Source organism: Xiphophorus hellerii, chromosome 24 (genome assembly GCF_003331165.1).
Source record: "Xiphophorus hellerii strain 12219 chromosome 24, Xiphophorus_hellerii-4.1, whole genome shotgun sequence".
NCBI lineage: Eukaryota > Metazoa > Chordata > Actinopteri > Cyprinodontiformes > Poeciliidae > Xiphophorus > Xiphophorus hellerii.
Genome location: NC_045695.1, coordinates 5,279,512 through 5,301,775, shown reverse-complemented (window position 1 = coordinate 5,301,775; position 22,264 = coordinate 5,279,512). Strand labels below are relative to the sequence as shown.

Here is a 22,264-nt window from a genome sequence, read left to right as displayed (position 1 = left end):
CACTGCTGGGATTTACCCATCATACCAACTGGGACGACAGGCAGAGGTTCGTTCTGCTGGCGATCCCGGTTAAATGTGGTCAAACACAAATTCTAGGCTGCATTTCGAGGTTTTCCTTCTTTTTTGTTGAAGGAAAACCAAAAAAGAACCGTTTCTCCTTTATCGGTTTTCAAAGGCCGAACCAGGGCCTGAGCCAGCTGAGCCAGGGCCTCGGGCTCCCAGACCAGCAGGGCACCTCTGCCCCCCCCCCCCCCCCCCCTTCCAAGAGCACTGCGATTAGAGGCCCAAACGTACTTCTGTTTCAAGAATGAGACGACTGATTATGTCGTAGAAAATATTTTAAATATTTTGTTATTTGTTAAAGTAAAAAGAAAATGGCAAGGTTAAAGATTTAAAGAGGATTTACAGAGCAACATAGTTCCGCATATAATATGACTTGACTCTTGTATTATGAATTTATTCTTGTATTATTATGAATATTTTCACATTATTATAACTTCATTTCTTTTGATATGACTGTTCACATATTTTTACAACTTTATTTTTGTATGACTTTATTTTTGTATCATTACAACTTTATTCTGATAATATTCTGACTTTGTTCTTGCTATTAAATTACATTTTTTATTAAAAAGTTCTTAGTCTGGCAGCAGTACCCCGTTGTAGCAGCTAACAGTTGTTAGCTGCCGCTAACTACCACCCTGGGCACCATTTCCATGGTAACGCATGGCAGTCGCAGCATCATGCTGTGGGAAGATGGACGTCATATTCTGGGACTTTATTGAAATCCATTTGGAAGGAATTAATTTCTTCAACATGGTCCGCACTGATGTTGTGTTTTAAACAGTTCCTTCAATTTTTTGCTGAAATTCTAGGAAAATCAAAACTTTTTCTGCAAATATTTGGAGTCAAGTTACCTCAGAAAAATCTGCGAAATACTGAACCTTGAATAAGTTTGTGATTTCCTAATTTAAAAGATATCAAATGCCAACGTTTTCTTGTTGGGAGACTTGCACTGAAAGGAAACCTGTCTTGTCACTCAAAGCAGTGAGGTAGGAAGACGAAGGAGGAACTGTTGACAAAAGGAAACAAAAGTAAGACGAAGAGCAGAAGAAGAAGAGATAGAGGCGCTGGGTGAACAAAGCGGAGACAAACGGGGGAGGTACAGTACAGAACCTCTTTGCAGCCTACAACAGTGCCACAGGCTCCCTCATTCACTGAGCCATTATCCTGACAAGTTTAAAGATGTCATTACTCAAATCCTCTTTTTCTTAGTTATAATTTCCATAAATTACCAAACGAGGGGAAAAAGGCTACGATTTAATCTGGAATTAGACGGGCTGAGTGGAAATGACAGTGCCCTGTAGAAGAGCTTGTTTTTGTGAATAGGCTTATGGCAGATAAGGAATAGTACAATTAGATTTTGAGGCCCGGGTGAAAAACCTCCCCAAAAAACCGAAGACTGTTGGGTTGTTCTGCCTTCTGTCTGCTTTCTCATTACCTCGCCTCATCCTCCGTTCTGTCCTCCTTAAAGCGCGTCTTTCTGGAATACACCTGCGTGTTTTCATCTTCCTCCTGCTCATATTCTGCCACTCTCCTCTTCACCCTCCATGTTTTGATAAGGCATTGTTAAATAGCAGCAAATAAATGAGCTCTGTTCCTTTGAAGAATGTGATTTTTATTAATAGGATTCCCACGAAGTCCAGGAGAAGAAACGATTTCATAATTATGCATAAAGGAAACAAGGCAAGAAGGGATTCATGAACAAAAGTTGCTGCTGAGGTAGAGTAGGTGGGGTCAGCTAAGGTCAACTGATTTCCTTTTATCCATACATCTAGAGGTTCATCCGTTCATCCATCCACAGAGCTACACCTGAATGCTTGAACTGGCACATGTGATAATGGTTCAGTCGAAATCTAGACGTAAGGCTTGACGACTGATGTTCACATACTCTCCTGACTGAACTTGAGCCTCTTTGCCGTTTTTGCAAAAAAAAACCCCAAAAAACCGGCCAAAATTCTGTTGCCTCTTTCATTTATCACAAACAGAAAATCCCTTTCATTTTCCGTCGTTCCCCTCTAAACTGTGTGTCTGTCCTCTCTCCCTCACCGCGGTGCCGCCCCAGCCCGAGCGTCTGTAATGACCTGGGAGACCCAGACGCTCTGCCCGGGTTCTGGCTAATGGAGGGAATGTAATTAAGTTCCAGCGCTGCCACCTGAGAGGCCGCGGCGCGCGGCGCGCGGCGCGCACACGGGAGAGCGTTCGGAAGTAACAGATTACACATAATGGGATTACGGTGACTCAGGGAAACACCCAGTTATCAGATTACACATGAGAAATGTGTTTTGGAAGGAGACTGCACATATGCCGCTTCCTCAGATGAATAAGAAAAGCAGCCGGAAAACAGATGGAGCTCTTTTTTTTCTCGACGCACAAATTAACACTTTCCATAAATAATCCACTTAACTTTCATAATCTTCATTCAGTGTTTTCATTAAACTAATCCAAAGTTAACAGTAATATAATCTGATTATGGCTGAGTTGGGGCTAATCTGGATTAGATGGAGCTGTCAGTCTAGAACGGTGTTGGTGAGAGGCAGCAGGAGCCGGCTGCGTTCGCCTGGTTGTCGGACGGTTTCTTAAGAGAGACGAGCGCTGTGGTGATGGAGGGGAGGGGGAGCTTGTTGCCAGGCAACGTGAGCAGTGTATGGTTGGAGGAGTCGGTAGCTGAGTGGCTGTGTACTGCTGCAGGCTGCCGCCCCGCCCCTCTCCTCCACCGCCACTATCACCACCAAGCAACTGGCTCCGCGCTCTGCCAGCGCGCTCGCTAATTGGCCGGCGGCGTGCCGGTGCCAGATCCAGCCGGCTGCGCCGACTGCTGCCTCCTCGTGTTTCACTCCCCCCCCCCCAACTACACACACTCTCACACACGTACAGATGCGACGCGCCCCTCCCCCTTGCAGACATTGCTAGGCAACACACACAGGCATCCCTGCCTCCTGGGGATTTCATTGGCCAGAGGCGGAAGGAGTCGGACCTGCTGCGGACGGGGTCCAGGGAACCGGACTAACTGCTGAGACCAAACCAAAGCGAACTGAATTATATCAAGCAAAACCTTGTCAGACATGGTGCATTGTTGAGTAACAGTGAGGTTATTATATTTTCACAGGAATAGTTTTGAATTGCTTTCACTCCATTTAATTAACGTGATATGAATTTGTAATCTCATTTTTTAAAATAATTTTTGGAGGTCATTTCTGTCAGCTAATAAATTTTTGCTTGATCTGAAGAATTCACGTCTGAAAAACCAGCCGTGATCCGTAAGAGGGAAAATACTTTATGAAAAGCACCGTATGTAATGTTTCTTCTACTGTTTGTGATTGAAAAGTGAAACTGTGTCCATAAATACATTTTAAAAGCTAACCCGTTTAGGGTGGATAACATTCAGTTTGATCAAATATGCTATTTATTGTGGTTGTTCAGTGATAGTTTGTAAAAAAAAACAAAAAAACCCATAAACACTAAAACAGTGCAGTTTTCAGCATTTCTAAACCAAATCACCCAGCGGAACAATAAACTAGTCTGTAGACTTGTGGTGTTACACTAGCAGGTCTTCAGCCTCCTCTGCACCATTATTACCGGATATTTCTGCAGTGCTTTGGTGTGGAGTGCTTTAGATACCAACTTCAACTTATTTTCTGTCTTAGAATTTGACAGAAGATCATTTATGGATCCTCATAGAAGATTTGTGATTACAATTGTCTAGTACAGTTATAATATTGCAGTATTTTCTAAACATACCTTTAACTGCAGAAGTAGACAAAGGCAGAAACGGTAGGAACAGTGTACTCCAAACGCCTGTCAGTAGGTTAACACCACTTCCTAATTTACCTTAATACGGATTACATTGATATACACAGTGGAAACTGTCAGCACTACAGCAGAACCACTGGTTCCTGGTGGTTCAGCCAATCAGCACCTAGGAAAATGAATGGCGCTTGTAGCTTGGCTGATTTGCAAACACCAGCCTGAAGCATCTTAAGTAGCTGCATTTTCTTTGGAATGTTTTAGATGTGAGCTAGAAAGAAAATACCATATAACAAATAATGCTACTACTCAACCACAAATAGAGGGGAGTCTTGTATTTTAATAAACGCAGCGCCGTAGTCCTTCACGAGCTCATTGACTTTTCAGGAGCACATTAGTCATTTAACTCCACTTTGTGGTTAGATTTAGTAGTGCATTAGAAAAAAGGTGTTGGTGTGGAATTCAAAAGTAATGATTGGTTCTCTACTTTGCAACTTTTCTTGCATACAGTACTTTGTTTATCCATTATAAACCGATGTGGCAAAAACTTAAAATTTTACCTCAGAAATTTTAAGAGATGTTTCTGCAAATAGCAGAAGTGCAGAGTGAAGACGTGTCTTTTCGTCACTTGGAGATCATCACCTCCTCAGTGGTCGGACCCCCGGCCCCTCATTTCACACCTTTCTCACGTCTCTGAGTCCTGCTAATTAAATGTTCCTCAACATGGCTTCTGGCTGATCCACGGTCCTTGAACCGAGCAGACGTTGTGAGATCTGTTTCATCTTTAGATTTGTTGCGGCTTGCTTGGCGATTCATGTTGATTCCCACTGAATTAGCAGCAGATGTTCCCTTTGACTTGTTTGCCTGGACATACTGTGCAAACATGGATTTTTCCCTTTCTTTTTGTTTTTGGAATTTCTACATCCCGTGGTACCGATAATGCCGTAAAACAAGCGCCGTCTTTGAACAAGAACTTGACAGCAGTTGATCCATCGATTGTGTCTCCTTCATGGTCACATTGGATGGATTAAGCCGGCGTTGGTGTGGAAAGCACTCAAGCTGTGCTGGTCAGTGTGTCTGGATTCAACCAGATGGGATGTGACTGATGCAGTTGACATCTTTGGAGCTGGACGCAGCTGGTGTATTGTGGCTTCCTTGCCATTATGTGACTGGCCTAATTATCACCACCCCCTCTCCTCCTCCTTCTTCTGTCCCTGCCGGCATATCTGCAGCCTCCTCTGCCTTAATCCACTTCTGCGGCACTTCTCTCCTACTCACACTCATCTCACCTTCTCTTCCCAGACTCTCATCCACCTTGACTCTAATCCACCCCCCACGCTCCCCCACCTTCGCTTCTCCCGCTCCACCCCTTCTCTGCTCTTTTGCATGTTCAGCAGGATCGTAGACCAGTGGGAGCTTCTCCATTCCAGTTGAACATTTCGTTATATTTTCAGTCTCCTAAAAAAGGGCAAACTTACATACGGAATGGGGAATTTTTAACATTTCTCTTTGTCCGATTGTTTGATTTTTTTTTTCAATGCTCCTTGGCAGTAAGTTTTACATTGTTGGAACAATGTTTATTTCTCCATGAAAGAATGAATGAATGAATATACTTTAATAATCCCAGAGGGAAATTCACAAGAAATTTATAAAGAAATGCCATCGCTGGTCAGTGACTATTGACTGGTATAGGCTATAAGATTGGATGTCTGAATGTTGAAGAAAGAAGACATATTGACAGTTTAACAATTCACTCCATTGACAAATGGGGCCTTAGTAATGTGTGGAAGTCTGACACCAGCCAGGTCACACACTGCCCTGGGATGGCGTCTCATTCTTCAGCCAATGTATCTGAACTCAAGGCTACAAAATGTCTTACTCTGTTTAAAAGATGCTGGCCTTAAAAACATTAATCACAGGTTTCAAATGTTTGTTGCAGGACTATTTCATCTTGTATATGGAGTTTAATTTCTTGTTAGACTCTTCTGTCAGGCAAAAGTAGCTGCTAATATACCAAAGCTAGCTGTATAGCTAGTGCAAGTTAATCACAAGTTGGCTGAAGGACTTTTATTTTTGCCGCTGGGTTATTTCTATCGATAACCCATACAAGAGAGCAATCTTAGTTACACAAAGAGCAACTTTGTGTAACTAGCACAAAGTTGCTGCCAAGAGCCTGAAACAGACACCAAAAATGTCCGTTTTTGCGATGCTTGATTGTAAGATTCATAGTTTTTTTTTCTGTATTAAATTTCATTTAAGGTGCTGTCTTGAAACGTTTTAAATTGGACTTGCTTAACCCTGCAGAAACCTCCAACATCAGCTATGATTCAATCTCACTGTTATGCAAACTTTGAGCAAGCTTTTAAAATGTCGCAAAACAGAAAAAAGAAAATGCGAATTCGGCACGTTTTCCATCTACCGGTTCAGAGCAGATCAACCTGCATATGCAGAGCGTGATTTCGTCAGATATTGATTCTACGCATGGCTGTGATAAACAGGATGTAGCGGTTGCTAACTAGCATGGACCACGCATTTCAGAAACACTTTGTTGCTGTCAGGCAAGTTGTAATTGTTCTGTCAAGTCAACTAGTATTGGCGATGTTACATGCTGTCTGGTGACGTAGAGACAGAACGGCAATTGAAATGCGCGCCTACAGAACTGTTTCGGCAGATATATTTTCATATCCCATTAATGACTCAACTCTTTTTTTTTTCTTTTTGGAAAAACTGGCACCAGCTGAAGCGAGTATAAAGACTTTTTTTGCGAAATTGAGGAAGTTGTTTTAAATTCTACCATTTCCATCAACCTGTTCTAATGCGAGACTTCAGCAAAACGATGGAAACACATTTAATGACGAGCCTTGGTTTTTCCATTGAGAGGGGTCACTGCTTTCACCAAAAGCGGCTTGGCACTGCTAGTTCTTCACATTTGTAAATATGAAAGCATTTAAGAGGGAACAAACTAGCTGTCTAACAGTGTATCAGGCATTGCCAAGATGTATCAACCAAACATAAATTTCCTTGTTTTTTTGTTCTGACTATATTTAACTCAAAGGAACCTGATATTTGCTGCTGTGGCTCATAACTAAATAAGAATATGACGGGTGATGAAAGTGGTGCTTATCTATATTTCCTTCTTTACTTTCACGCTCCAGGTGAGAAGCCGTACAAGTGCTCATGGGAGGGCTGCGAGTGGCGATTCGCCAGGAGCGACGAGCTGACGAGGCACTACCGCAAACACACGGGCGCCAAGCCTTTTAAGTGCAACCACTGTGACAGGTCTGTCAAAACACAACTCTCCCTCCTTCCACGCCGTCTGATGCGTTTCTCTCCCATTTTCCCGCTGTTATTTGTGTTTTCTGCAAAGTTTGCCACCAGATACTAACACATTCTAAACTGTTTTGGTTCTGACCCAGTTTGAACGTGTGCTGGCAGGATTACTAATGTGTGCTTCTTTGAAACCCGCAAAGTCTTTCAGGGGAGCACCCAGAGAGTGCTCACTCTGCTTGCATTTAGCCTGGCGCTGCATATTAATGCAGGATTGAGCCTGGATATGGAGGCTGCTTTCAGATTGGAACAAAAGTGCTAAACAGGTGTGAAATCAATTAATGCCGTCACACAAAAGTCTATAACATATTAATCTTCTGTTTTGGGCCCGTAAGGTGGAGTTTTTATAAGATCAGTTAACATTTACTGAAATTGTTTTACTTTGCAAAATCGAAGGAGCACTACATTTTTCAAGCAGAAATGTATTTTTCAAGCAGTGCACCAAAATAGCCAATATGTTATTTTTGCTTTTTTGTCATTATATTCAAACTGTGCTAATATACAATAAATGTTGTGTTAATGCACTTTACAAGACAAAAAAAAAGTCAGATACTGAAGCACTGGTCCAGGGGTACTTTCTATAGAATTAACAAGACAGGGAAAAAAAACTGTTTTAATTTAAACTCATTTTTTATGGCTCCTCCAATATCCATAAAGAATTTAAAGTGATAGGAAAGAAGCAGAGTAATTTCAGTGAGAAAGTGATTTTCATTGTCTTTAAAACCATTGTTTGTAAAAGGTAAAAAATATATTTGACTTAAAATTTACTCTAAATCTGGGCAGTAATTTAATATTACCTCAGTTTTAATTTGCTTTAAACACAAAAATGTTTCACTTTATATCGTCCTTCTATAGAAAAGTGTTTTTAGTTAGTTGGAAAAGAATTCCTGTAAGAAAAAGGCACATTTTTGCAGGTATTTAAGGCTTAAATTCCTGGACGAGCCCCCAATTTATTTTACAGAACTTTAGTTTGGTAAGGTGGTAAGAGGACTTTAACTTCAATGAATAAAAAACTAATTTAAATATTTACCTTACCAAAACACTGCAAGACAATAGAAAAGGTTAACTGGATATCCAATTGGTTGCTTGTTCTTGAAGTAAAATGATAATAATTAGCCCAGGATATACTCTGAAACTGAGTTTACGTTCTACTAATTCAAAGTTTTACTGTATTTCTTCCTTAAAAAAAGAATTGCTTAAGCTCTGAATTATAGACGCAGACATATTATATACTGTATATTGTGACCTACATTATTACAATTAAAAAACATCTTCAGATTTTGTAAAAGTTTTTTGTTGTTTTGTTTTTGGCCAAATGTAATGTTTGAAAATACAAAGACTGGATGAAACTGATTTAAAATATTTTTGAGAAAATTGTGTAAGATTTTGTGTATATTTTTATGCTTAACATTGCCAAAATAACAAGGTACGATGGAGTTTTAGGGGCAGGCTAAGGAAAACCTTTTTATTACATGAATAAAGTCATATAATGTGATGCAACTTTATTCTTGTAATTACATTTGATCACTTTTTTTCTTTTCTTAGTCTGGCCATAATAGTCCATTGTAACAAAGAATGTTTTTATTGGTTTTTAATTATTTTTATTTCAACTGTCAACAAATTTCTTAATAAATAACTTATTTTGATGATATTTCAGTTTCTTTTTGCAGCATAGTTCCAGGTTGATCTTTGTGTAAATTATGTGCAACAATCTTAAGTTATTCATGAGGATGGAGCTCAATGAAGATGTCATCCATTTGTCAAATGTGGCGTAAGCTATCTACTGTATGGGGGCTTTTAAGTACAGCGACAGTGTGGAAATTGGACACAATAGAGGAAGTTAGTGAATATGGGACCTCTTGAATCATGCATAGGTTCATTATTAAAGGACAAAAAGAAGTCCCTTCTCACCTGGGGTACTTTCCCTAATGTCGATAAGATTGGGGGGTCTTCAAGTGTGTGTTAATGAACAGCAGGCCAGACAGCGACAGCTAAATCAAGTCCCAGCTGGGTAGACTGTAAGTACAGTATTTTTCCCCACCAGGAGGCCCCACCACAGGCATACCCCTAATTTGGGCCCACCTCTGTCATGTGTCAGAAGGCGTCCAGCCCTTCCAGCCTAAAGACCCAAACACACACATGCCCCCTGCTGAGATTAAAGAAGAGGGGAAACAGTGGAGACAAAAAAAAAAAAGTCGAGGGGAAGATTGAGGATTGCAGGGGGTGTTGTGGGGTGAGACAGACCCACGGTGTGCCAGCTGGTGTCGTGCCCCCAAGTCGTGACTCATACTTCGCCATCTGTCTCCGAGAGTGTACACACACACACACACCCCCACACCCCCAAAGACACACGAGAACAGTGACGAATGACTCCGTAGCACTTTGTTCATTCCACGAGTGTGTATGGATAAACACGCACATAAAGGTAGGAGAGAAAGTGGTATGGCATGGAGGTTTGACCTGTCTGTTAGGCAGACAGGACGAACTGTTGATCATCTTAAAAACAATCAATAGTTGAAGACATGTGAATACAATTTTTAATTTTTTGCAACATATTTTATGGTGAAGATCCCATAGTCGTATCTTCAGGCGTCTACTGTCTCTGGTTGCTCTAGATTGATTCAGTTCAGACATATTCATTTATTATAGCAGTAAATGCCCTTTATCCTGCCACCTAACCACCACATGTAGTTTGTTTATGCTAGTAAGGGGGTGTGGGGAGTACTAATAGTTTCTTTGTGATGTAGAGAGGGCAAATTAGTTGGTCCCTTCTGACAATCATACTGTTACCATTTTATCCCAAATTCCTCAAATTTCATTGCCGTAAGCCAGTGGTTCTTAACCTTTTTTGAGTACCAAACCCATCAGTTTCATATGCGCATTCACTGAACCCTTCTTTAGTGATAAATAATTTATTTTATTTTTTTTCCAAATTCAAGACATATCTATATGTTTTTTTTACTGGTACACAAAATGCAATGCACGAACTCACAACAAATTACGATATTACTTTATTCTGGGCCCCAAAACATATTTCGGCCCCATAAAAGAATTTCAGCCCCCCAAAATATATTTTTTTCTATTTTACTAATTAAAAATACATTTGGATTTTTTTTTTTTAAATTTAACATTTTTTAATAACTTAATTTTTTTATTTTATTTTAAATTTAGTTTGTGTTTTGTCATCACGACTTCACACAAGTGTGTCTTTACCTCCGTGGCAGAGGCTCCTCCGAACCCCTGAAGCCGACTCGCCAAACCCCTAGGGTTCGATAGAACCCAGGTTAAGAACCACTGCCGTAAGCAAACCATTTCATACCATTGAACCCAACTTCTGTATATCAGTCGATGTGTATTGAAAGTCAGGTGTTTTAATGAATTCTGGAGATAAATATTAATATGCATCATTAGATAATTTCCCACAGAATGGATATTGCAGCCTGATTTCATGAGTTGGGGTTTGCTGGGGTAGATCCACAGTCATTCAGGACATGAATATGCTAAGTGTTTGAGTAGAAGGCAACAAGATTCTCTCGTTTCTTGAAGATGTTTCACCTCTCACCCAAAACGCCTGTTAACTTTTGAACATGGGTTGGAAGTAGGTTTATAATTTGTAGTCTGAACAATCACACTAATAGGGCCATTAAAGTCCTAGAATGAATAATTAAGGAAATATAAGTCATTGGCCCTGCCCTCCATTTAGGCCAATACTTCTGTTTTTCTCATTTGGTGCTCCAAACATATCCCTAACCCTGCTGTGTGACTTGTTTTGGTCACATTTTTGAAGGTGTAAAAAGCTGTTAAAACTCCTGGAGAGACGAGTCCAAGCTGCACTGTAGGTGTTGGAAAGATGAAACCTGAAGTCACCTCGTCTGTAATGTTGGTTTTTAATAATTAACATGGCGTAAAAGAGTCTCTGTCTGACAGTGTTGTTAGGTTTAAAATGTGACCAGGATGTTGTAATTGGAAAATGTCCTTAGTTTCTCAGATACTTTCTCCAAGAAGAATATTCCGGTTGATTTTAAGCCAAACAACACTTAGTCTCCAGTAGGCTGGTTGGGGCATTGTTCCTAGGGATGAAGATGGTGTCACGAAGGGAACCCACGGTCTCAAAGTGACATCGGTTTCTGCAAATGCACCATGGGAGGTGTAAAGAGGACAGGCACTCTCCTGGAAGAAGTCCTTTTAACAGTGCCATGTGGAAAACATGCCCAATAAGATTTTCTTGTCATGGCAAAAATTCTAGAAGTCCTCAGAACCATTGGATCGGATGAATTTTGTCTCGTCACTGAATGAAACCTTGTGCATGTATTCAATGGGGGGGATGTTAACTTCACTCGATGAAGACCTGAAATTTGATTTGGTCTTGGGCTGAAAGACTTGAGGGCAAAACGTTTGAAACTTCACCTGGATTTTCTCCTAAGAAAAAAAAAAGTAAAACTTGACGTTGACTTTCTTTGCAAAAACTTGATACTTACCTTGGACTTGGCCCTCAAAGAACTTGGGACTTAAGTCGGACTTGCCCTCTGACAAATTGAGATTTGATTCCGACTTTTAGACTTGGACTTGTCTCTCAAAGGCTTAAAAGTTGAAGTCAAAAACATTAGAATTGACTTTGAAAACTACTACTTCTACCATGTCTCTGGTCTTTTTAAGCAAGAGGACTCAGTGATGGCTAACAATGCACTGCCTTCTTGAAATGGGTGAAATGAGGAGGCCAAGGGGAAGTGGTAATTCAAATAAAATGATTGATAATGAAATAAGATTCACCCTAAAAGAACTCTTCCTCTCAAATGTTTCTTACACACCAATTACCAAAGCAAACAGCTCCCTGTTATCTCTTACAAAGCAACCCTCTTATTTGGAAAGCACTACTCATGGGAATAGAGCAGTTGTTTTCCTCTACAAACTCTTAGCGGAAGCATAGTTTATCCAGACATGCATATGAAAAAAAAAAGCGTAAGGGTCTGATAAAGGCTGCATAAATGTGTGTGAGTGTGTGGAAGCAGGCACAGGAATGAGCCAGCTGAAAGCCTTTATTATGTCAGTTTGTGGCAATCAGCTTGAAATCCTCATTTTCGCAAACATTTTTCAAAAACCCCTCGCTGATGACAAAAGACAAGAGCAATTTCATTTTCCACCGTGGAGCGACGCCCCAGCAGTTCCACCAGGCTGGTTTTTTTTAGATGAGAGGCTTCGGGCCGTCTAATTTAGCTGTCGTTTCCCAGCGCATGTTTTGCATGCCGCCTTTTATTCCCCTCCTTTCCTCCTCTTCCTCCCCCCCCCAAACACTGTTTCAACAGATCCATCTGCAGGCTCTCTAGTTATTCATGGCGCAGCTGAAGTCATTAGGAGTTCTGCTGAAAACGCTGATTATGAATTAGTTACACATATACTAATTGCGTGCGCATTAGCGGCTCAGCACTCACTAGCTAACAGCAACATTTAGCTCCTTCTACAAAACAAACTTCTTCCTCATGCTTTAGTAACGAGCTAACGAGCTGTTCTCTGTTTTCTCCTCCTCCTTCGGCTGCAGGTGCTTCTCGCGGTCGGATCATTTGGCGCTGCACATGAAAAGGCACATCTGAGGAGTCGGCGAGAGGTCAACGGGAGCGAAAGGAGGAGATGGACTTTCGACAGCTGGAAACTAACAAGCGGAAGACAGAAAGGATGGATTTGGAAGACACCGGGAGGACCAGGTCATATGCCGAACTGAGATCAAACCTTTTTGGTCCACTAATACAGAATGGCAACACCCTATCTATGACTCTCCAAGGGTTTGGGGGACGTCATGGCAGCTCTTTGTTTTCATCATCCGATGAGTGATCAAGCCGCATCGCTCAGCATTTGTACAGTCACACGTTTTCAACATTCCTACTCTTCAGAAATTCCACATATTCAAAAAGATTTTCAGCATTCATCTTGTCAAACCTGCCACAGCCTTTAGAATCATCCTTAAGAGTTTTGGGCAAACGCCAAATGGATCTTTCTGCTCTTCTGGCATTGGAGTCCTCAGAGACATGTTGCACCGATGTGTGGTCGTTCTGTTGCACTGACTTACCCCACCCCACCCCAGATCAACGTCTGCTGGGACAAACGTATCGACTCCGGGAACGTCAGAGGAAACTGACCGTCTGGAGAGATGAAAGGCAGCTTTCTAAGAGTGCGTTTCCTTCTTGAGACCTTATCAGTTGTTGACAAAAACGGTTGCACAATTGACTCTTTCCAACTTTTTGTAAAAAAAAAAAAAAAGAAGAAGAAAAACCATTTTAAAAAAAACATTGCAATGTCCAAATGAAAAGCTGGCTATCGTGTGCCACCTGAGCACAAGTTCAAGCAGCTAGCCCACTTCGATAGCACACCGAACACAAAACGAGATCACTATGTATTTAACGGCTATATTGTTTCTAAACAGATCCTGTAACTCTTTTGAAAAAGAACACTTTAAATGGACGCGTCACAGGAGAAGAACTCACAGGAAATGGATGCAGCCAGAAGGAAAGAAAAGACGGATGCCTGAAATGATCTCTTTGGGATTTGAGAGTGATTGGCACCAACCAAGCCGCTGGTCTAAGACGATCCAGCTCACATTCCTGCAGAACTCTTCCAATTAAGCATCTCTCTGACTTGACTTCAAATAAAAAAAAAACATGTATTGGACATCTCCCTAAATTTGGCTTTATGTACATCCAAGAAGATTTCTGCTGACTCCCTGACCAGCATGTACTGTATGTCGAATGCTAATATTTCCCCCCGCAGGACTGACCCTTAGGAAGGCACATTCAATCAATCAATTGGGTCCTGTCAGAGAAATCAATGTGAATGTATCTGTTGCAATCCTGGCCATTTTTGCAAGACCCATTAAAACACTGGAGGATGGTGGGGGAGACCAAACTAAACAATGTTTCTGTTCTTTTTCACGTTAGGGGAAAAATGACTGGACTCGGAGAAACTGGCTGGTCACAGCTGGTAGCTTTTGACATTTTACCGGCTCTCATGGACCAGCATGAGTGCAGATTTTCAGTGGGTGGCTAGAATGGGTTAGGGGAGGTTGGATCTGCTCAGTCAGCAATGGTAATTGCCCCATCAGCTTATGTAACTGTGGCAGAGCGAAACCTACACGCACAACGAGTCAAACATCCACACCAGGAAAACTGCAATTAGCGTTTATATTGTGTAACATGGCCTTCATCATGTCAAAGAGAAACAACTAAAATCCAATTCTTAGATGTCTTAAATTCACAGATGCATTTGAGATGGATATAAGATTGTACACAAGCTTGGATATCAGTTGATTAGCTTTGACTTTGCTGGTTTATTGCCTTGAAGGAAAAGTCTTCAGAGTAAAAGGTCTGCGTCAGAGTTACAGCTCTAAAGATATGTGTTGGTGGGGTGTAGCTGAAATAAGTCACAATCCTGATCTAGAAAACCAAACTTTAGAGTTTTTGAAGGGACAAAGAAGACTGAAAACCTTAAAGCACAAATTTGCCAGCTAGCACCAGCTGTTTTAAAGAAAGGCCAAATTATGAAAATGTTTAGTCCAAAAACCTTTGTGTTATGCAGATTACAGGGCAATTGCTTGAGCCGTCTTAGAAAAATCTTATCGTCTCATATTGTGAAACTGTTCTGATTAGTTTAAAGAGATAACACTGTTTAAGGTGTCCAATGTGTGGACAGGAGTTGAGGAAGGTAGGATGAGCAGAGTTGGCAAGTGTTTGTGAAGTGGGGAACAGCAGAACAAAACTTACTAGTTTTTGTGGTTGATGTGTAGCAGATTATATTGGGCGCGGTGGCCATCTTGCAAGAACTCTGAAATGACCGTTTTACAAATCCACTGCACAGATTACCACATAAAACGCTTCTTTTTGCTAATTGTTGTATCCAATTTTACTCCAAACATTAGCAACCTTAGCAAAAAGTGGAGCCGACTCGTGAAAGAAAAATATTCTAAGCTGGCAGAAACTAGCAATGCTGTTCAACATGATAGCTGGGTATAACCGTTTGTTTGGTGAAAACCCCAATTCAAGCTGGTTGAAGGTTTGTCAAAAGGTTTACTTTTTATTTGGCTAACATGACTTAGAATCAAGTATGCCAGGCTGCAGTTTGGACTTTTGGGTGGAGAAAATGTAGGCGGAGCTACAGGATTTGGCACGCCCCTTAAAGGTCCTACCCAGTCCTAGCTAAGAAACGTTCACGGACAAATAATTCATGTTCATACTTTCAAAAACTATAAAAGTGACACATTTTACTCTGGAGATTTTGAAAAACAACAACTAACTTATTTATTTATTTATTTCTATATTTTTTGTTAAGTCTTCAAGGCCATCCACGCTGCATTTTCTTCATCATATGTGCAAAAACATGACTCTACCAATAAAGCAAAGGCCGTAAACATTTCAAATTTCAAGCAGATTTGCTGTAGTGTAATTTTCTGACTGTACATGAAAGAGGAAACGTAGAATGGCAGTTTCACCTTTTCTATGGTGACTGCTGACCACTGATGGCAGCTCTATGTGTGTGTTTCAGTATTTAAGTTCGATATGCTTCTATTGAATGAATCTGTGTTTATATATAAGCTGGAGACTGTTCCGCATCGATTGAAATTGTGGATTTAAACAAGAACATTGGGGGGCGGGGGGGACTTCATGTTTGTTTGCTTGACTTTCTTTGAATTTTTAACAAGAAGCCGATTTGAAATGTTAGCCCGCCTCCTTTTGGGGCAGCTGACGGAAACAAAATTGTTCTCCAGGAGTCGTGGGAAAATGAAATCTCGAAATGTGAATGTGTTTTCTGGGGGCGGGGGGAGGAAGAAAAAAAAAGTCTTCATGTCGTCTCTGAAGATGCGTTTACGTTCCGTGTCATCTTAATGATTGATTCAGTTCTGCTGTGCCTGTGTGTTCTTCGTCTGTGTTTTTGCACTCTGACTTTTTTTTTTATTATTTCAAGAGAAAACAAAAAATCACTTGCATATCTGATGTTTTTGTTTACCCGTCTACAGTCCTAACAACCATGCTCTACCATGATCACAAAGTCTGTACAGTAGGGTTTTTTTTTTTTTTTTAGCACCATATCCACACACTGACGCTGACACTCTGTAAACACTTTTCACCAACACCTATAGACGCATACTCTGCTCATTCCTCGAATTTTTCACTGATTTAAAGAAAAAAAATTCTTTCATTTGAGGCTGCAGCTCGAGCTTTTTCTGCAGAATGTGCGGGGGTGTGGGGGGGGTTACATACATTACTATGTGTGACACCACCTCCGTTTCCACCAGGTCTGAATTTTAAATCAAACGCACCTCCCCTTTTTCTACCAGCACACTCTCTTTTCCCTCCATTTTCCCCGACACGATCCCTTTTCCCCTCTCTCTCTATTGTCCTTCTGTTTGTGTTCCTCTGTACAAAGTGTTTCAAATTTATCATTTGTATATTATGACGTATGGGTACGATAATGTTCTTTATTATGGAAAAATGAGAAAGATTTATTTTTGTTACCGGTTTGTTTCATAATTCCTTTTTTAAATTGGTATTGTAATATCTCTATGCAAGGAAACTGTTCAGTGAATCGTTTTTATTTAAGAATGTAATTATGTGTAATAAATGGTAGAAGCAGTTTGGCATGGAGTATTCCTGCTTCTTTGGCTGGTCTGTTCCCCCGAGCGACAATGCCCACCTAATCACTAATCTTCACGCTGGATATTTCCCCCCGATTTCTTATCGAGTCTCAATCACGGAGCCCATTCGGCGTGCTAACAAAGAGCGACCGCGTTGCTTTTTCTTCTCACTGACCAACGCACTCCTATTTTTTTTTTTTCTCCGTTCTGTATTTTTAGAGGTCCGGCCACAAGTTTGAGAGCTGAACATGAACGCGGACGAGTCACAAGGAGGATGGGGCAAATTTAATTTACACCCTCCTGTTTCTGCTGAGCCCCAAGAGGAATGAAAAGACCGGCTGATTTATCTCCGTTTTCGATCAGACGCAGGAAATAAGCCGGAATACCTTCGGTTTGCCTCGGTGCACGCTCTCGTTGTCTCCCTCCAAGGGAGCTACAGCGTGTTAATTACATCTGTTACCAACCAAGGTGATGACTTATCCACTATTCCTGCCTTTTGACCATGACTAACTGATAAAAGGGTAATCGAATAACTAATGGCTAATTAGGGAGTAATTACTCCCTGGTAAATGGCCCTATGCAGTGTATTAATTCTCCTTGGGTCTGGCAGTGAGAAACTCCCATAAGGTTTTTAGTTTCATTTAATGCTCCCTAATTGAAATGGGCACCCTCATCAAGAAGCTTACATGTATCTGTCGAACTTAATGTACTTTTATCTGTAATTACAGACAGTCTGCGTATTATCTACCTCCCTACATCGTCTGCGTGAGGCTGCAGAGGCCCCATGATGACACGAATAACCAAGAAGCCATTTGTCAGTAAAGGTCGCGTGTCGTAGGAACGCTTTTAGAGCGTCGTCGCCTTTCAGTGCGATGGACGACAGCGGGAATGTGAGTTTACAGACAAGCTAACTGTTGACGAGATTCAACAGTCTGTAGTTTAGACAAAACAGTAATCTGGTACTGTTTTGTAATTGAAGTGGATGGAGTGAACTGGAGAGCAAAGTATAAGAGAATCCTACTATGGTTTCCTCTTTTGTCCCTATAACAAAGCCTGAACCATTTGGTAGCACAGAAATCTACATCAGCTATTCTCTACAAGGTCAGACAAACTGGGATGCCAATGAGCAAAACTTAAATACTTCTTATAGACGTGCTTTTTATAGAAAAACTCAAAAGTTCCTAAAATATGTCTGTTCCTTCCACAGATTAATCCCACTTGCTCTGCAATCCAGTCCAGGTTTCTTCTGATTGAGTTCCTTTGTCTACAGACGAAGAATTACTATTTCTTGCCAAGGAAAAACGACTTTACTTAAAGTCAAACTTAGTTTCACAGTCACATCAGTGAGTTATTCCATATTTATTGCATTACTAAAACGAAAGCAATCACTGATTCTCCATTAGTTGTATTTATTTCTCATCATATCCCCTTTCAGAAGTGCATTTACTCACCAGACTTTATGAAAAGTAGTAATATGGCGGTCGAAGAGTTAATTAGCTGATCCGACCCTCTGATAGTTAAAACTCACAACATGACAAGGAAGCACCTACTAATATCATGCTTCTGATAGTTACTGCTTTACTAAGCTAAAGGTATCCATCCATAAGTCAAGCACTTAAAGAATAGTGCAAATTCGGCGCACCGGCATTGATGGTTGATGAAGATTGACCCTTTTTATTTTAAACTACTAAAGATTTTTAGGTGCAACGCAAAGTACTCATGTTTTAATTACCACACTTTTTGCATTCTCTATAATTTCATAGAAAATTTATCCAGAAATGTACTGGAAAGCAAATTTTGGTGCAACAAAAAAAAAAAAGAAGCTTTTTGTTAATTTATTAAACTATTTAAGTGTCTCCTCAAATCCTGTTCTTATTACTGCGAATAGACTAGATTAGTTTTTTCAATCAAACTCAATGACTTTCTTTTAAAAGTGCAAACGTGGAAGAACAAGTTCACACTGTTTGACTTTATGACTATACACAAATCTTTTCCTTCTAAATCTATTTTACATTTTTAAAAAATGGTATGTGCTTAGTTTATTGTTAGACAAATTTTTTAAAAAATCACAATTAGGAGTTTGGAGTGAACATTTTTTGTCAATCCAAACTACAGCCTGACTTTACCTCAACACCTACGGCCCGTTGACCTTTGACCCCCACGATGAATCCGGCTGGATGCATCCGCAAAGAAAAATTTGGTTGCTTCCCAAAGTCCTGCAGCTTTAGCACACAGCTCTGCAGCGGAAAGAGAAAAGAGACATGGTCATATTATGTTGTGAACAAATTAAAAGGAAATGAAATGGAATAAAATAAATATTCAAACATTTATAGACTGCGGCGCGCTAGCTAGCCTGACTTCTCATCGCTAGAGCTAACAGAAATACAAACAAGTTTACATCAGCTTGAAATAGAGTCTAAAAATTGGAAGTACGTCAACAATTTGTGTAGGGTTCATTTTTGATTTTTCAGCGTCAAAATAAAATGACCAAAAACTAATAATTGAGGGCTGATATTCTTTTCATCTTTTCCTGCATCGTTACATAATAAAATAACCATATATTGTATTTTGGACACAGATAGCTGAAGCAAAGATCAAACATTGTGTTTTTTTTTTTTTTATCTAGTTCGACTTCACATGAAGTAACAACTAATTAATTTTGCCATTTTGCTTTGGAAACAGAAAAACCAAAGACTGGAACGACACACAAATGATCAACTTAGCCGTTAGCGGTTAGCCGTCGTGGTCTGAACGTCTGACCGGTCCGGCGAAACATTTTATTGTCCTTCACACCTCGCCTGTGGCTGAGCATTAGGGGCTTAATCTAATATAGCTGATGAAATCCATGATATTATTCCGGTCAATTTATCCACGAGGGTTCACGCAGTTTAATTAAAAAACAAAATTAAACATGCCCCCACATGATCTTCCGTCCTAACGGCACTTGACAGTGAATGCAACTGAATTAACGCAGACACGGTGCGGTTAAGAGGTGGATTTGTTATCCGGATAATTACACCGGGGGATGCCAAGCAGAAAAACGTGAATAATAGAAAAGATAAGTCGATAAACACGTCTTTTTCAATGCGCGATTACATGTTCTCTGTCACCCCGCTGCTGTTTTCACACATCGCCATCAAATGATAACATCTTTGTAATTCTAGAAGGACAACAAGAAATTAAACATGCATGGGTAGCGTTTTAATTCTGTTGACACCATATTTAATTAATGCTTATTCGGGAGCAAGTTGGTTATTATGCCGTCGGCGTTGCATTCAGATTTGTTTACTCGGAGATCAGTGTTTAGATCCAAGGATCTGAGCAATTGCTAAATGAAAAGAAGGCAACAAAATGCAGTTTTGATGATTAGGAACGAAACGGACGTTTCATTTCTGTCTCCACATTTTTTACATTTTTTTGAGCAGTGATTGTTTAGCATCCTGCGGGATTATGAGCCGTGCTCCTGAATCTTCTACTTCCTCTGCAGCGCTAAACACCTGAGCACATTTTCCAAAACTGGGCCTTTTTTTTGTTTTGGTTCATATACAATGATTCGGTTACAGCTCCCATCGCTGGAGGAGGGCGTAAATGGTGGAAAAGTGCTGAATTGAAGCCCTTGTAATAAAAGGGAAAACGGGGATTCTTGAGGCAAAGCGGTGATTCACCTGACGAGCTGAACATTAAGCTTTTCTCTTCTTTTTTTTTCATGTGGTTGTAACGGGAGATTTTACAGAGGGAGCTGCCAATGCCCGTGGGTGCTTTATAGGCGTCTGGCAGCCATATTGGGATGTTTCTGTCAAATCTGCCAATGGAGACGGAGACATGCTGAGAGACCCGACAGGTTTAACATCTCCTCTACTCTCATCTCTTTTTTTTTATGCTCTCTATGAAACCAGAGTGATAACAAGGATAGAATTGCAAACAATTTCGTATCCGATTGCGCGTAACCGCGGATTTTCCAGTTGCAGTCCTGCGGGGGCATCATCAGAAATCCAAAACTAGAGATGCAAGACCGGGGGATTCTCGGGCAGCCAACTGCTTGGGCATTCTCAATTATCGGGAATATGTCGACGCGGCTCTCTGTAATTAAAGTCTAATCATGCCGGTGGATTCAGGGAAGCGTCCTCATCAAACTTTCATTAATCTGCCTCCTTGTGACGGCTAGCACCAGCCCGAGTGGTCAAACGGATACATCAAGACGTTGTGTTTTAGGAAAATTTGGATGTTTACTGTCAGGCTTTTTATAAGCCTCTCATGGGAATGAGTGAGGAAAAATAGAATAGAATTTTGAGCCTCTGAAAATCTTCACTGAGCCTTTAATAGATCAACATTCGGATTAAATTCTGAATATTAATGCATCAAAGCACACACACAATTGAATATGTAAGAAATGAATCGTGTATCTTTGACGGGTTTAGCATTCTGACTTGGCAAGTGCTTTTGAACTGGATGCAATAAATCTGACAAAAATGTTTTCAGGTCGATTAGAAAGTTAGCTGCTCAATAAGTTGGAATTACTTTGTGCTGGTGTTTTCAACAGAACTTTAAAAATTGGTTAGCAGCCTGGCTGTTTGAAAAAAAACGTTCTGGGTTCCGGCACAGTCTGAGTTTTCTCCATTCAACTTGGGTTGTTTCCAGTCGATTTTCTACCGGGACCAATCAGCGAACAAAAGGAGAAATTATAGATTATTACCACGACAGGTAATTGCAAGTCTTATTTAAAAAAGACAACAGAATTAGCATTGGACAGACTTCTGTTGTACTTTATTAGCCTAAACAAGCTTTTGGCTAATAAAGAGTAGATGATTTTATCCACAAAGAGCTGGTAAACAACCTTTATTACCCACATTTCTAGAATTGTAGCATGTATATAAATTATTTACTTATTTTTTTTATTACATCAGGTATTTTGACAGCTTCATCACAACATCTAGCTGTAGACATTAGCATTAGCATGCTAATTTTAACATACCGTTGTTAGCTTCTAATTATAGCATTCTGTTGGTGCGCTGTTGTGTTTTATAATCATAAAAGGACAAATATCTATGAGAAGCTAACTAGCTTAAACACTGAAACTCACAAAAATAATTCAAATGTAAGCACTTTATAGAACTGTAGCTTTCCTATGAAATAACTGATTTGACTTTGTGGTTTTAAATGCAAATACATTGAACATGTGTCTAATCAAGTCAAATAATATGACCCAGACAACTTATCACTGCATTTGTGCTTTAGGCCACCAGGTTTTTGGACAAAGGAAAACTGAGAGTGCAGAATCTTTCTTTTTCCTTTTTAAGGACGCTATATTAAGACTAAAATCCCGTATATGGCGCTGGGCCTGTGTCTTGCACTTGTTCTCACTCTTTCCTCCTACTGCTCCCTCGTCTGGGACAGTTTGGAACCAAACTACGGGCGAGATGTTTGTGTTTGAAGCGGGAACAAGCAGCTGGGAAGCCTGGTGGCTCCCGAGCTCTGAGTCAGATCAACCTGGAGCACCTGGCTCCCCTCAGACGC

General features: G+C 40.5%; 1 protein-coding gene across 1 annotated transcript in view; it reads left to right on the top strand.

The window, feature by feature from the left end:
- Positions 1–16,763, top strand: part of LOC116716156 (Krueppel-like factor 7) — a 45,618-nt gene extending 28,855 nt beyond the window's left edge. Inside the window, exons 3-4 of the mRNA XM_032557032.1 lie at positions 6,963–7,086; positions 12,671–16,763. Of these exons, the coding sequence (XP_032412923.1) occupies positions 6,963–7,086; positions 12,671–12,722 (176 nt within the window). The 3' untranslated portion in view covers positions 12,723–16,763. The remainder of the gene's footprint in view (positions 1–6,962; positions 7,087–12,670) is intronic.
- The last annotated feature ends 5,501 nt before the right edge of the window (positions 16,764–22,264 follow it).